Raw genomic sequence first — 15,040 nt, 5'->3', positions numbered from 1 at the left:
GATCAGATAAAGATGATGAGTTAAATGCTTCTTGAAAGGCTGTTGCAAATTTGGAGCTTTTTTTTCCCCCTTTTTGCTGCTTTTTTGTAGCAGCACATGCTCTGCAGCCCTGCTGCCTTGCCGGGCTCTGCGAGGAGCTCTGGGGCCGCGAGATACCCGCGGATTAAACCACCCTCTCGCGCTCTGGTGTCTGTCAGATCATATACGGGCCGAGCCAGCTCCCATCGTAGCGAGGGAGGGTTTTTCCACTGGCTTTAAGAGGCGCTGGACCGGGGCCATCCTCGTCGTAACGCGGAGCCGGGAGCGTGCGTGATGCTCTGCATGATGACCAAATTTCTGGGAGATAGGCCTAACCCAAAGCCTTGGACCCGGAGGCTGCTTTGCCGGAGGAGCGGGGAGACTTAAGCCGCTGGGCCGGGATTGGGAGCAGGTTTTTGCAGCTGCCCGAGTGTCTCGGCGAGCGCCAAGGAAGAGCTGCTGCTCCGAGGCCAGGGCTCCGGAGCTCCAGTTTGGCAGGTTGGGTCTTGTCCATAATCCGGATCCGCTTCCAGCTTTTGTCTGGCAAAGGGGCCTCAGGGTCCTTTGTGTGGAATGGGTGTCATGGGCTCGTCCTCGTATCCATCACCCCATGGATCCATGGGGTGGGGGGACCAAATCCTGTTCCAGAGGGTTTCCCAATGCCTTGGTGTCCTCGGCATGATCCTGCACCCAGGAACTGGCCCTGGAGTCCTGAATCCCTGTGGCCATCGCTCCCGAAACCCCTCGGTGGCTGCAGGAGGCTGCGGGACAGCGCTGGGATGGGGCGAGAGGAAGGAGCTGGACAAGGACAGCCCAAAACGACATTCCGTGGGATTTCCTCAAGCAAATCCCTGCTGCACAACCCTTCCCAGGGGGAATCTGGCCCTTGCTTGTGCTGATGGGCACCCAGCTGGGAGCCGGGCCAGGGAGGAACCAGCAGGGATGGGTCTTCTTCATCCAGGGCTTATGGATTAGGGCCTGGGAAGGCCCAAAAAGGACAAGAAGGAACAATTTGCTCCTGCTCTGGGCAGGAGCAGCGGCACCAGGGGCTTTTTGTGACTGTTCCTACCCATCCAGGTGGCCTTGGCTTGGTCCCGCTCCGAGGAACAGACACCTCCAGCACCCCATTCCTGCTCCCGCTCCCTTCTGCTGCTCGCTACACATGCTTTTGCCATTAATTAAAGTGAAAATTAGATTCCATCATTCCAGGATGTCACCAAAGCGAAGCCTGGAAGCGCTGGCGTACGCTGCTTTCCAGAACGGGGCCATCGCATCCACGCCAGCTCCACCAGCGGCTCGGGCACCTCCTGAGCATCCGAGCAGGGCTGCGACCCGGGGCCAGAGCCCTCCCCGGCTGCCCCTTCCTGCCTCCACCCAAATCATTGCTGTGGAATTTGCTGGGACGCTGCTCTACCGCAGGGCACGGAGCCTTTCTGCAAGTCCTGGGGGCAGCATCGCCTTGGGCCCGTCTCTGCTCCATAAAAGTGCCAAATGCTGCCAAAGCAATGGCACTTTGGAGAGTGGCATCACGCTGCTGGGATTAAAGGGCATAAAAGACCCTTCACCTCTCCAGCAGACGCCTTTGCAAGCAAAAACTGAATCCCTCCCATCTCCATTCCTATTTTTCCCCCCTTTTTCCTTTTTTTTTTTTTCTTTTTTTTTTCCTCCCGGCTGATCTTAAAAAAGCCCCGGGTGGTTTGGGCTTTGCGCAGCCCAAATGCCTTTTGCAGCGTCAAGCACGGATCCCCTAAGTAATATCCCAGCGCTGGAGAATAAGACAGTATATGAAGTAGACGGGGAGCTATAAAGGCGCTTTAAAAGGGGCAATAAAAGTTTTGGGTTTCATATCGCCTTACCAAAGAAGAGAATAACAGAGAAGCAGGAAATTTCAGTAGCAGACACGACAAAGGTCACAGCACTCAGACTGCACCTTAGACGCAAACACCTCCGCTTATGAAAACAGCAAGAATTTCTGGCAAGGGCTCAAGAGCTCTTACAGGCAAAGCTCTCGGCAGCTCTAAAAGGCTGCAAGAGACTGTTTTGTCTACGTTGCTGTTGAATGTTTAGAATATCCCCCCGCATCGCTGGTGCGGGGATAGCCCGCGCGGGACCCCGGCGCGCGGCTCTGCCCTCCGGCGTCTCCCTCTGCTTGGTCCTGCTCGGGGATGCCCCCATATCCCTGACCGGCCCCTGGGTTTTGGGGTTTGCAATGGCCAGAGCAGAGCCCCTTTTGCAACTGCAAAGAGGGGAAAAAATGAATATTGGCTGCTATTTTGCTGTATTCAATAGCGTGTTTTCTCTTTCCTACAACACCCAAATGCAGGGCAGGTGTGAGCAGAAGCTCTCCTGGACTCAGCTGGGTCTCAGCTGCCCTGCTCTACTTATTTGCAGGTGTTTGCTGTCCTTCTTCCCTTAAAAGTACTGAAGGAGCTTGAGATGTGTCTGGTGAGCTGCATTTGCATCTATGGTGCAGTGATGGAAGAATTCTCCTATATGCTTTATAGGCCTCATGGTGAGTGCTGGTCCCTGCTGCACAGCACCCTCTTCCACATCCACTTGTGGGTTTATTAAAACCTTCTGCTCAGGATTTTCCCCTCTCCTTGGGCTGGTTAAAGGCTGCTCCTGCCCTGGGGAGGTGCAGCGATGCTCCTTGCACCAGTCCCTGCCTTGGGGATGCCCCAGTGTCCTCACATGGCAAAGCACATCAGTAGTGGCATGTGGCTATGGATTCAGAGCGCGTTGCAGAGCACTTGGGTGGTTGGATGCTCCCAGAGACTCAATGCCCTGTGTTATTTTAGCCATCAACCCTTGGGTCATCCTGCCCTTTGCCAGCCTAGCACCCATATGCACCCACACCGGCTGTGCCACCTCTTCAGGGGCTCCTGGATGCTCTGGCCTTCATAATTCCCTTCTATTTTTGTTGGAGGCTCCTTGGCTTTTGGTTGCTGCCCCATAGCAGGAAGCTGCTCTGATGAATGACCAGCGCAGATTTCTATTCCAGAGGAGCCTGGGCTTAATGTGGGCTTTCTGTGGACATCACTGTATATCAATACTGCTCTAATTGTCCATGACATATAGTCTTGGCTTTTTTCCCAGACAGCCTAAATAAATCATACACTTCTGCTATAGTAAATAGTCTGTTACAGGAGATGTTATTGGCTTGGAGCCCTCCCTCCTCTCTCCAGGAGCTTCGTTGCAGTGCCTCTAATTTTCCATGTACTTTCCATGCTAACTAGGCTCTCTGAGAAGGCACCTGCTGCCCGCGCCCTGCAAGCAGGTTTGCAAGGACAAAGTGCCCAATGTTGCCTCTGGAGCAGGTTTGGCTGGAGCAAAGGGCTGTTCCGAGAGGGAGGCGAGTGCCTGGAGCTCCCCTTTGGTGCTGGCACCTGACCTTGGACTAGAAACTTGAAGAATGCTTTAATACTGCTTGCTTGCAGAGACTTGGTTAATATGCATTATTTACACCAGGAGCTTACATAAATAAAATAGTAAATACCCTCAAAAATACAGATTCTGTTAACCCAGCATCACAACCGCAGCCCTGCGCGCTCCGGCTTGCAAGGGGCAATGCTGGCCCTTGCAGGCCAGTGAAAATGGGGCTGCCCACGAGGCCGTGGACCCGGAGAGCACACGGGGAGACGCGAAGGTCTCCTGTGTGTGTGTCCCCAGCCGGGGAGAGCATCATCTTCCAGGCGTGAAGCCTCCAAGGGAAGCGCTGGGGTCCTCCAAGCAAACTCGGAGCGCGGCCGCGGCTCCGGAGGCACGAGCTCTGCCCGTGTTGAGGAAGGCGCCGGGGCGCATGTGGGTGCCCAGCACCTCAGACGCAGCAGCAGAGCGTGGAGCAGTCGAGGCGCGCGGGGCTGCCGGCGCCCACGGCCTTCTTGTTCTCCTTGGGCAGCAGCAGCGCGAAGGACATGGCCAGGGCGCAGTGGTAGAAGCTGTGCACGTAGGTGTAATCCCACTCCTGCAATGGGGACACTGCGTCAGGGAGACCTGCCAGGCCACCGGGTGCCCTTAGGCTTTGTTTTATTTATTTTGTGGCCCCCATCCAGGATCTGATGCCCCCATAGGGCTGTTCCTTGGTGGCACTGGCTTAGCTCCACCGTTGCATCTCTAAAACTAGTCTATGGGCTGGGAAAGAAAGCCCCTAGGCTTCTGCCTCGGCTTGCCAAGGGAGAAGAAAGGCTTCCCAGCCTTAAAAAAGGCTGCAAAGTGGAGAAGCAAAGTGGATTTTGGAGAAGCAAAGTGGATTTTGGAGAAGTAAAGTGGATTTAGGAGAAGCAAAGTGGATTTAGCACGTTGCAATTTGCACGTTCCCCGGTTCCCGAATGAAGTGTTTCATTACCTCGCGAAGGACGGAGGGGAGGACGGGGAGGGAGCCTCCGCTAAGTGACGGTTTTATGTTCTGCTAGAATGTGCAATTACCGCCTGCTTTGAAAAACAATCCTCGGGGAGCGCTGCGAAGTTGCATCTAGCAGCTCCCAACGCCCAGAGCGGCAGCGCGGCAGGGGCCGAGCGCGCGCCCGCCTCGCGGGAGGCTTGTCTCCTTGGAGGGTTGTCTCCTTGCTGCTCCCGCCCGGTGAGAGGCAGGACGTCGCCGGCGTTGCGGGAGGATTGGGAGCGAAAGGTTAAAAGCCGGATCTGGCGCCCCGGGGAGCGAAGCGAGCGGCTCGGCGCGCGCGTTGAGTCAGCCTTGGCTCGTGCGAGGTCGCATCCCGCCCCTGCCGTGGATTTGCGAAGTGTCCTCGGATCACCCCGGGCCCCACTTCCAAAAAAGGCCACTCGCTCTTGGCTAAATAATCCCCGGGGCTGCGTCCGTCTGGAGGAAACGTGGCCGCTGCGAGCATCCTGCTGTAAACCGCTCCCGGGCGCTGCCTAAACTGAGGTTATTCTGCCCAAAACGAGGACGGGCGCGAGCAGGGGGAGCTCCGCGGGACGCTGACCCTGCGGGCGAGAGCTCAAGCTGGGTTTGGGCCAAGGCTGGATGCAAAGCCGTGGTGCAGGGGGGAGAGCTCCTATCTGGGTAATGTCCTTGTAAAGCCAGGGAGATTTGTCATGCAGAGACGTACCTCGAAGAAGAACCTCAGCATCAGTGCTAGTGCTCCAAAACAGAAGCCAGGACCGATCTGTTGCGTGTAGACGCTCTTGTCTGGGTACAGACCCTTCTTCTCTTTCATCTTCTGGAGCTGGAAGGCAAGGGAGGACACGTCCGTCTCGCTCGCCCGGGTTTAACTTGCTGCTCAGCAGCTCAGAGATCCCACAAATGCTAAAATAAAACTAAGCAAAGTCCCCAAACTGGCTTCTTGAGGCAAAAATATTAATCTGTACCTCCCCCCGGGTGCTGCTCTGGATCCCCTGGTGCATTGACGCCTCATTTTTATCATAAAACTGTTTTCCTAATATTCAGCCCCAAACCAAGCTAAGTTTCTCCCTCATAAGCCCCATCTCTGCCTCAGAACGTGGCCAGAGGAAGGGACATCACAGCCAGCTCCAGGGGCTGGAGGACACGGGATGTTCTCCATGCCCATCCCTCTGGGAATGGAAGCAATACACCTGTCACCCTCCCCATCTTATCCCTGTGCTTTTCCCTGCATGCTTGCCCTGTAGAGCCGTGATGATGAGGAGGATTCCAGGGCACCGTTGCCTTCGCTGTGGCCCAAAGCGGCTGCTCTAATTCAGCCCCTAAGGAGGGTCGCAAGGAAGGCAGCGCTGCAGCGCGGAGCTGGGATGCGCATCCCTGAATTTCCACGATGCCTGGCAGCGTCTTCCTGCAATTTTTTGTTCCGTCGCTGGATCCTTCGCCTTGCCCTTTTACGGATATGCCTGCTCCTACTCGCGGCTCCGATGCGCTCCCGTCCGTATAATGCGGATCAAGGACAAGATGCGGAGCAGGAGCAGCCTTGCATAGGGCACATGCTGCGAAGAAGCTGGAATTGTCATCCCTGGAGCTGAATTCAGGTGGATTTGGGGCAGATTGCTCCCCGCTTTATCTTATATGTGCCTGTCTTACGCCCATTGGCTTCAGAGCAGTTTACCAGACCATTCTGCTCCTTGGTGGTTGTAAAACCCCTGCAAATGCATCGCTCGTGGGGTGGAAATGCAGGAAGGAGAGATGCACTGGGTTGTTCGGATTGGCAGAATCTGGTATTTATCACAAAAGCCGTTTGCTCTCTGCCTGCCCAATGCTTTGCTTGCGAGAGGAGGACACTGCTCTCCTGGGCCTCTCTCCTGCAGGTCAGATGCCCTCTGAAAAGGCTGATCCCTGAGGTGACCGTGCCATGGGGTGACCATGGTGTGGTCAACGCAACATGACTTCAAGCCCCAGTGAAGTGCCCGTAGGGTTTCCTACTCACCCATTTCACGGTTATGGTGAGGACGGCTGTGCCGATGGGTCCCGAGTAGACGCCGTAGCCCCAGCGGTCGTGGTAGATCCTCACGGCGATGGTGAGCACCCCGAACATGACCAAGGTCGATCTCTTGGGCTCGTCGAACTCCGCCAGGGCTGTGCGGCACAAACCACAGGGAGCATCAGGCCACCTCGCCTGCCCTTCCTCTGTCATGGGGCGAATGACTTGGGGGCTCTAGCACGTATCTAGAGCTTTGCTCAGGACTATGTGGGTCTACCACAACGACACCAAGTGTTTGATCCAAGTCTGGTCTACCACAAGGACACCAAGTGTTTGATCCAAGTCTGAGCTTTGCCTTCCTTATGTCTCACAACTGGGGAAACTGAGGCACATGTGAGGCAAAAGAAATCACCCCAAGGAACATGAGAGGGCAGCAATGAGTCTAGAGGCTGATATGGAATGTTCTAAGCGCAGTGTGTGGAAGGAAAAAGATGGCAACAGCCCTTGCAGAGGTTTGAGGGCTCTGAGGACCCCAGGGGACACTGAACGGCTCTGAGTTTGCCACAGGGTCCTGAGACTCACTGGAGGTGAGAGGTGCTGAGCATCCTTTGCTGGAGCAAACTCTGGCTTTGCAGGTGACTGTGGTACCTCTGAGCGCAGAGCCCAGTGCCAAGGACATGCAGATAGGCTACACGTGCAACTGCCATGGCTTTCAGCAGGAGATGAGCGGCCAGCTTGGCTTTGCGAGGCCAAAGAGCCCTGTAAGTCCTTCTGGGTGGTGGCAGCTAGGCCAGCAGCCCAACCTCCCTCTGCCTTTCCTTCCCTGTGGAGGAAGGAAGCTCCAGGTGGACTGAGAACATTAGACCAACCAACATTAGACCATCTCCAAAGGTCCCTTCCAAGCTCAACCATGCTGTAATTGTCCCTCTGCTTGGTTCCTACCTCTCCAACCCCTCCTAACCATGTTGTCTCACCCCAATGCAGCCACCAGCTCCCAGCTCCGGGAGGGCTGATCCATCCCAGCCCTAGGATCAGGACCGGGACGGGGCTGCCGGAGCGCGCAGACACCTGCCTGGAGCCTGGAAGCTCCGACTCGCCAGAGCGAGTGAATTATTGGAGGCTTTTGTTTAGCGCAGAATGGGGTAATAACTGATAAAAGTTATGGATCCCAGTGGGCTCCCTGCTTCTCCAGCTCGCACAGCTGTGTTATGGCTGTCCCGGATTTGCATTCCGGGCCGTGTGCCCGAGGGTCTGCGTCCGCACGTGTGCGCGAGCGAGCGGCTTCCCCGCGCTGCAGCACCGCGCCTTCCACCCCCTTGGATTGCGTTTTTACAGGCAGTTTGGCTAAGGGATAATGTCCGCGTTTTAATCCCTGTTTTTCCCCCTGCGGGTCAATATTTTAAATATCTTAGTCCGGGATTTTTTTTTTGTGTATGTGTTTTTTTTTTTTTTTATAATGCAGTAATGAAGCAATCAAATCAAATTGAGCTGCAAGGAGCCAAAGTGTCTGGATGAGCTCTGACCTACCCTGACGTTGCTATTGTCTACTGAAAAATGTCCTTGGGAGACCATCTGTCTGGTCGGGAGGTTCTTCTCTCGGCTGCGTTTTGGGCTGTGCACGGGCCCAGTGACCCCCAAAGCATCTGGAGGGCTGGGGACCTTCCTGGCTGGAAGGAGGCTGGAACTGGGATTGTTGCTAGGGATGGGCTCAATTCAAGGAGCAAAAAACATCAGTGACTGAAAGGTGACTGATCCCTTCTCCCTCTCCCCTTACTCTTTCCCTATAGGATATTCTCATTTGTCCTTCTCCCTTGGGGGAAAAAAAAAAAAAAAAAAGTTGACAGAATTGGAAAATTAAAAAGAAATTTTGAGGCTTTCACCCCTCTCTAGTTCTTTCATTTTTCTTATTTCAACTATTCCTCGTTCCAGTGGCTAAAGAGAAACAAAAGAAGGAAAAGGGAGAAGGAAGAGAAAGCAGGGAAAATAATCCAGCTTTTTAATAAGAAGCAAGTGATATATCTTTCTCCTATTTCAGATCCAGCCTAATATTTCCGCTCAACCCAGACTTGGCTTTTGATAAACCAGGGAGATATATTTGTGTTTTGACTAAGCCCCTTCGGTGGCTACCAGGGGAAGGGGCAGATCCTCCGGTCCGCAGCGCCTCCGAGCCGACCGGCTCCGTGCAGGGAGAGCATGGAAAAAAAGGAGATCCTCGGGCACGGGAGGCTGCAAACTGCATGATCTCGGACTCTTGCCCGGTTTGCAACTAAAGTTACCATTGTGTGTGTTTATTTTCCAGTTTTAAAGTAAAAAATGCTGCTTGCTAAAGGATACGCCTGAGAAATGATGACGGCAGAAGAGCACCCAGCTAATACAAACACTGGACACCAAAACTGTGCCCATCTCCGAGAACAAAACTCTTTTTTAAGACCCTGGGCTTACCCATGAGCGACACCCAGATGGACAAGGCGGTCCCGTAGATGCTGAAATACTCCAGGATGTCGTAGCGCATGAAGCACAGCACCGACAAGCCGGGGCCGTCGCAGGCGTGGTAGATCTGTTCCGGGGGAAAAACAACCACCAAAGCACCAAAAAGCGCATTACAAACCCGGAGCTGGCATGTTGTCCTCATCCCCAATCCACGTGCCATTGCAGGGCAGCCGGGAGCAGAGCCCTGGAGTCTCCCGTGCATCCGTGGAGCAGTTTGAGAGAGGCCGTCGCTGTCCCCACTTGCAAAGTGTCTCTGGTGACCGCGGCAGCTGCTGCACCGCGAGCCCCTCCGGCAGCTGCCAGGTCTCCGTGTTGGACAATTCTGCTTTTCAGCCCCTCGGTGCAAGCTCCAGCGCCTCCCGTGGAAGTTAGGGGCCAAATTTGCAGCTGGCACCCATGGGAGATGGAGCAGGCGCCAAAACAACGTGGTGCAACGTGGAGCCGTCGCTGCCTGCCCTGCTGGGGAGGCCACCTTGTCCATTCCTGTTAACCGGCCCTATAGCATTTATAGAAGTAGCTGATTTTTCCTTTTTCCCTTGTGCTTCAGGTGGAATTTTAACCCATGCATCCCTAGGAGGAGTGAGCTGGGCACCGCAGAGCCCTGCACTTCCCACTGGGCTCCACTATGGAAGAGGTTTCGCTCTGGGAACGCCATGGATCTCCTCCTGGCCTCGACTTATCCAAGGACCATAAGGATCCGCCTGGAAAGCCCGGAGCAGGGAAGAGCTGAAGGCAATATCAGGCTGCCAGGCTATTTCATGGCATGAACAGACGCCTTTTCCCAGCGGGAATGCGGCCATGCCGTGGCAGATCCCGAGGCCAAGGCACCGCGGCAGCGAGAACAGGAGTTCTTTGGGACACACAAACCAACAACCTTCTCCCCTGGCTTTCCTCATGGCGAGGGAAGGCAGAGGGGTCTGGAGCCAGGGCTCAGCATATTTCCAGCCCCTCAACCACGAGCTTTTTGGCTACAAATGCTGAAGAAACAGCAAGTTTCTCTCGAGACCATTTAACCCCCAAATCCCTCCCAGCCGCTTCCCAGCTGTAAAACAACCCCCCCAAAAGTCACAAACAAATCACCCTCTCCCACCCTTCCCAAAGCTGCAGACCATAAAACGCCAAGGGAGCTACACGAGGACCCCCGCCTTGGTCCCCCCGGGTTGTCCCCAGCCCGACGGGGCCCTTACCGCGATGAAGAACATGGTGAAGAAGTAAACCATGGCTTCCATGTGGAAGCGCCGCTTGGCCGCGATGCTGATGGTGGGGAGGAAGGCCAGGCTGCTGAGCGTGGGGAGCAGGAGCTTGGCCACGAGCGAGCCCATGGGTGCCGGGTGGGCGCGCGGCGCCGCTGAGCGCTCCCAAAGCAGCCCGAGCAAATGGACTTTAAAGTTTAAATGTCCTGGCCGGTGGCAGCTGCTGTGAGTGCAGCTGGGGCCGCCTTTTCCTGGGCTCTCCCCCTTTCCCGGTGAATTCCTGGCGCAGCCGGCGGCCCTGCAGTGACAGATGCTCCTGCCAGCACTGTGGGAGTGGGGGGCACTGCTCGTAGCCCCCATCTCTCTGCCTGGGTGTAGCATTTGCAAACAGAAGTGCACGTCGTGAGCACGGCTCCAAATCTGCCTGTTCTCCCTTGTCTGCTGGTGCTGGCTGCTTCTCTGAGCCAATCTGGGCAGTTTTGCCCTTTTTTTGCACAAATCCAAGTATCCCTCCACCTTGCCCAGGGTGCCCTGGCACCCCTGGCAGCATCTGCACCCACGCACTTATATAGTTTGCAAAGAGAGGGTGTTGCACGGAGGCATGAACTTAAAAATCCAGCTAAATCCTTGTCCAATGCACCCCCCACCGCCCCCTCCTGCCTTGCCCAAACGCTCTCGCTGGAAAGGAAACGCGCTTGGCGGCTGGATGCAGCAAGTGCCAGCCGTGGAAAGCGCCCTCGGAGCAAGAAAAAGCCCTGGAGTTCTCAGAAGCAAGAAAACATTCCTCAGGTTGCTGCTTTTTTCCCTGCTTTTCTCCCGCTCGCAGCTGCACTCCCTGCGCCTGGGGCTTGGTTTGCAGCCAGCGCTGTAGGCACCGAGGGGGGAAAAAAAGAAAAACCCCAGCAGTTTTTGCACACGTGTTCCAGCTATTCCTGCGAACGAGACCCCAAAGAAGCCGGCTGGGCTGGGGAAGGCAGGTGGCTGGGCAAGAGCAGTAGCTGCTGCTTAAAAGGGCTTTGTTTGAGCTGCAAATGACCCAGCCCTGGCGCTGGATGTGGCTTCTCCAACCCCTCCGGGCAGGAATCCTGCGGCAAAGGGCCCGAGTTTTGCTCCCCTGCTCTTAAGCAGGTAGGAACCCAAGGATGAGCAGGGATCGTCTCCTGCAGCACTTCTGGAAAGCGGGTTTCACGTGGATATTCCCAGGGAATGGGAGTGCGGATGGAGGCACCGGCATGTGCAGGAATACGGCTGCAAAGTTGTTCCCAGGGGCCAAAACCATCCAGGATTGCTCCAGCGCAACATGAACCTTTGCTCTAATCTCATCCACAGGTTTAACACAGACATTGCAGTAAAGAAGGAGATCCAGATAGGGCTTTTTTTAATGCTAAATGCTCAAAAATGGTATAGAAAGAAAGGGAAGATCAGACACCGATGCCAGTTTAGTATCAGAAAATCCATCTACATGATGCTCTCCGTAGGGTGCATATAAGACGCCTTGCAAAAGCCTCGCGACAGGGCGGATATTCCTGGCCTGTGCATGGATCACTGCAAACTCCTGGCCGCGTTTCCGCCATTTGTGCCCCTGCGGATGCCCCCGCTCCGCAGCGCGGCCGCCCGGCTCCGCTTCCTGCCGTCCCGCGCGGATGGAAAAGCTCTGAGGAGAGGGAGGCTGGAAAGAGGCCAGCGGAGCGGGAGGTGCGAGGGCTGCCCCGGGACGAGGGTGCCCCCCACGCCTGTCTGGTGGCCCCAAGCCGGGCTCCACAAGCCACCGTGACCCTAGCGCTGAGTCGCCGTGGTGCCCAAGGCCAAAATAATCCAACGGGGGCTCCCGGTGGGAGCTTTTCCTACGGTCACATCTCCCGGAGCCCTGTGTCTACGTGAGCATCTCCACTCCTCTTCTGTTCCAAAAACCTCATTTTCTCGCCCGCTTCCCCAAGGAGAAGCCCTGGAGGCTGTGATGTCTAAAAGCTCAGAAGTCCCGAATGGAGAGAAACCGACCTCATGATTTTGGGGGAGTCTGACTCATGGTTTTTGAATGTCTGTGGTTGGCAGCGCTGCATAGCTCATGTCCCTCGGCACAATAAGACACAACTGCCATGCAAAACTCATTTCATTGAAAGAAAAAGCTTTGTACTTCGCCCCCCCTTAAATCTTTGCAAAACTAAATTTTCAAACCAAGTTTGGAAGCTCCTCTAGGTTCCCAAGGAAAAATGCCTTGTTTGGGACTGGTAAAATTGAACTAAAAAAGATCTCTGTAGAAAAAAGTAAGTGTCTTTTAAAGCCTCTGTAGCTGGGATTGTACCTGAGGTCACTGTGGTTGCTTGCAGCTTCCAAACTGCCCAGAGATATTTTTAATAAGAATCTGATGGTGGGAGCAGTTTGGTGGCTTTGGCTCGTTCCATGTGACTCCGAATATTGCAAACATTCACGGATGAAACCTTTGCTCTAACATGATATATAAATCAGCGTGCTGCAGCCGGGAGGGGAGCACGCGGGGAGGAAGCGCCTTGCCCAGCGCGGAGCCCCGGCGAGGAGCTGCGAGCTGCTCCTTGGTCTCCTCCTCATTCGCCTCTTGCTGCTCCGCTTGCAAGAGCTGAGGCTCTGGAGAAGAAAGCAGGGCTCAGTGCCAGAGCCTTTTGGGGCGTTTGCCACGTTTTGGTCCCAAATATTACAGCCGTTTGGGTGTTGTGTGTGAGGATTCACCCACCATAGAGCAGGTTTAATGACTCCTGCAAGGCCTGTGTGCAACTGCAGGGGGTTTTTAAGCTTGCTGATGGAGACGGTCTTAAAAAAGAAGGATATCTGTTGTCTGCAGGTCAAGGTGCTGGTGACGAAAGGGGGACCTGGGCAACCAGGGTCCAGACCCGACTGCTCCCATCTGCAGCATGGCCTGGGCAGACCACAGCAAACCTTCCCCATGAGGATGCATTTTGCAAAGCTATCCCCTTGGGGATGCGTATTGCAAAGCCAGCCCCCCAGGGATGCATATTGCAAAGTCATCTCTCCTGGGGATGCATATTGCAAAGCCAGGCCCTCGGGAATGCATATTGCAAAGCCATCCGTGCAGCCGGGCCGGGGAAGGGCTCACTGCGCCTGGAAGGTGGTGCTGGAAAGGGGCCCTGCATGGCCGGGACGTGACTCCGCCGTGCCAAGAACAGGTCCTGGTATGTTGTTCAGACGCCTCTGGCACCAGGCTCGCCCCAGGCCTGCTCTGTGCGCTCGCAGTCCCTGGTTGAACTCAGTGCGAGCCCCAGCAGCGGGTGCTGGAGGTGGCAGCACCGTGCGGGACTGTGGGGGGCTCTCCCAGCATGCGGGGAGTTCCCCCCTCTGGATAGAGCTGCCTGGGTCGGCGCGGTGCCTCCTGCTCACAGTGCGCCCTTGCTCTCCAATTCCCAGGAATGAGCCCTGTTCCCAATCACCAGGGCCCCAGCGGCACCGCAGACATCCTGAGGCAAAGCCCGGGAGAGGCTGCATCCCGTGGGACGCCGGGTGCCTCCTCCGCAGCCCCCAGCTCCCACCGCGCGGAGACGCCGCTCCGGCCAAGGCTTTGCCGAACGACTTTCCGCAGAGGAAACTCCTTTCCTCTGCAGCCGCTTGGCCGGCCAAACAAGCCGGCAGTCGTCTCGGGCTCCTGGCGGGCTGCAGAGGCGCAGAGCTCGCTGCGGCATCCGCTCCGCTCCCTTTGCTCCCGGCGCATCCCGGCGGGAGCAGGGACACGCAGCACGGGCATCGCATCGCGGGCTGCCCGCTCTGTCCCGAGCCCTATGCATGCCGGGGACAACATATCCCGCCGCCCGTACAGGTGCATCTCGTCTCTGCTTGCGCCGGCCTCGAAAGCAGTAAATAACATCTGCAAATAATTTGTGCCGCGCGTGCCAGAAAGGGGGACGGCAGCGGGGCTGGCGGCGGCCGGAGCACCCGGGTGGCTCGGCGCTGGTGGCACCGCTCCGGACGCCTTCCCGAGGAGCCGGGTGGCGCTTCGGGAGCACCGGGCGCCCGTGGCCCCGTGGTGCCCCCTGTGATTTATGTGACGGGCCGGTGGCCGCTAGGAGCCGGGCAGGAATTTTCCGATTAAATGGGGATTGCGTCAGAAAGCGCTGAGTCATCGCAACTCCCCGTTTCGGATTAAAAAAAAGGAAAAATACATAGCAGCTCGGAACTGCTGGGCTTCTTCCCTTCACAGATTTCTTTCCCAAGAAAGATCCATGCGGATTCAGGGTCTCCGGGCAGTCACAGCATGGTGCAACCTGCAGCCGAACCTTGCACAGCCCCAGGGCTGGTGTTTTCCATGAGAAATATTTTCGTCCTTTCAAGGCGTATTTTGCTCTGGCGCTTCCCTCCTATCTGTTCCAAACTGGAAAGCAGTTCCAGTTTCCTCCTGCATGGCTAGGGCTGGAATATTTGGAGCTGCACAAGCTCGGCGAGCTCCAATGCTAAATTTTCCCGGTGTCCCACTCACAGCCAGCCGATGGAAAATTAGAAGTTGCAAATCAGCCCTTGCTGGAGGGATTAAAACGAGCTGGCAGACAGTTAGCCAAACAGAAAAGGAGACTTAATTTCCCATGTAAATCCTTTGGCTTCCCCACTCTCCATCTCCATGAGGACCGGTCCAAGTTAGGGACAAAGTCGGCTGTGGCCGAGTCACCTTGAGCATCTCGGGTGCCTGGCCTGGGATTGTGGATCAGAACTCCGTGTGCACCTGATATCTGGGTTTGTGGTGGGTTACCTCAAGCTGCAAGCACTTCCCCACCACACATGCAGGGGCGATAGGCTAAGGAATGCATAGGAACCTTGCAGAATGCATAGGAACTTTGCAGACATACCACGTAGGTGAGTTATATAATCAGCCGTGCTTAACATGCAGTGTGCGCCGAGGGACATATGTTGTGCACAGCTTGCAAATGCTGTACAAATGTGACTCCCTGCAACCCCATGTTTTCTCTCTGACATACGCACACATCAGCTACGGTCTGTGCATGACTCACAGAGCCA

The 15,040-nt window shown here is 55.8% G+C and overlaps 1 protein-coding gene and 1 long non-coding RNA gene across 2 annotated transcripts; one reads left to right on the top strand and one right to left on the bottom strand.

Annotated features, from left to right (window-relative positions):
• The first annotated feature begins 2,478 nt into the window (after positions 1 to 2,478).
• LOC112955968 lies at positions 2,479 to 3,581 on the top strand. Its single transcript, XR_003250967.1, has 2 exons — positions 2,479 to 2,530; positions 3,255 to 3,581. It is a non-coding gene; the product is annotated as an uncharacterized LOC112955968 (long non-coding RNA).
• A 254-nt stretch (positions 3,582 to 3,835) lies between these two features.
• MYMK (myomaker, myoblast fusion factor) lies at positions 3,836 to 10,193 on the bottom strand. Its single transcript, XM_026049446.1, has 5 exons — positions 10,043 to 10,193; positions 8,808 to 8,922; positions 6,372 to 6,520; positions 5,088 to 5,204; positions 3,836 to 3,982 (listed from the first exon to the last, which is right to left on the bottom strand). The coding sequence occupies exons 1-5, from the start codon at positions 10,175 to 10,177 to the stop codon at positions 3,836 to 3,838; spliced, it is 663 nt and encodes a 220-aa protein (XP_025905231.1). The 5' UTR covers positions 10,178 to 10,193.
• Positions 10,194 to 15,040: the final 4,847 nt, after the last annotated feature.

The sequence above is a fragment of the Nothoprocta perdicaria genome, unplaced genomic scaffold, assembly GCF_003342845.1.
Source record: "Nothoprocta perdicaria isolate Ctin4 unplaced genomic scaffold, notPer1 scaffold_6, whole genome shotgun sequence".
Classification (NCBI taxonomy): Eukaryota; Metazoa; Chordata; class Aves; order Tinamiformes; family Tinamidae; genus Nothoprocta; species Nothoprocta perdicaria.
The sequence above is the reverse complement of the archived record's forward strand: the minus strand, read 5'-3'. Positions and strand labels throughout refer to the sequence as shown.

Coding starts and splice junctions, on each gene's coding strand:
- MYMK (XM_026049446.1), bottom strand. CDS start 10,177: ATGGGCTCGCTCGTGGCCAAGCTCCTGCTCCCCACGCTCAGCAGCCTG. Junction 6,521..8,807: donor CATCTGGGTGTCGCTCATGG/GTAAGCCCAGGG, acceptor TGTGCCGCACAG/CCCTGGCGGAGTTCGACGAG. Junction 3,983..5,087: donor TGCTGAGGTTCTTCTTCGAG/GTACGTCTCTGC, acceptor TCCCCATTGCAG/GAGTGGGATTACACCTACGT.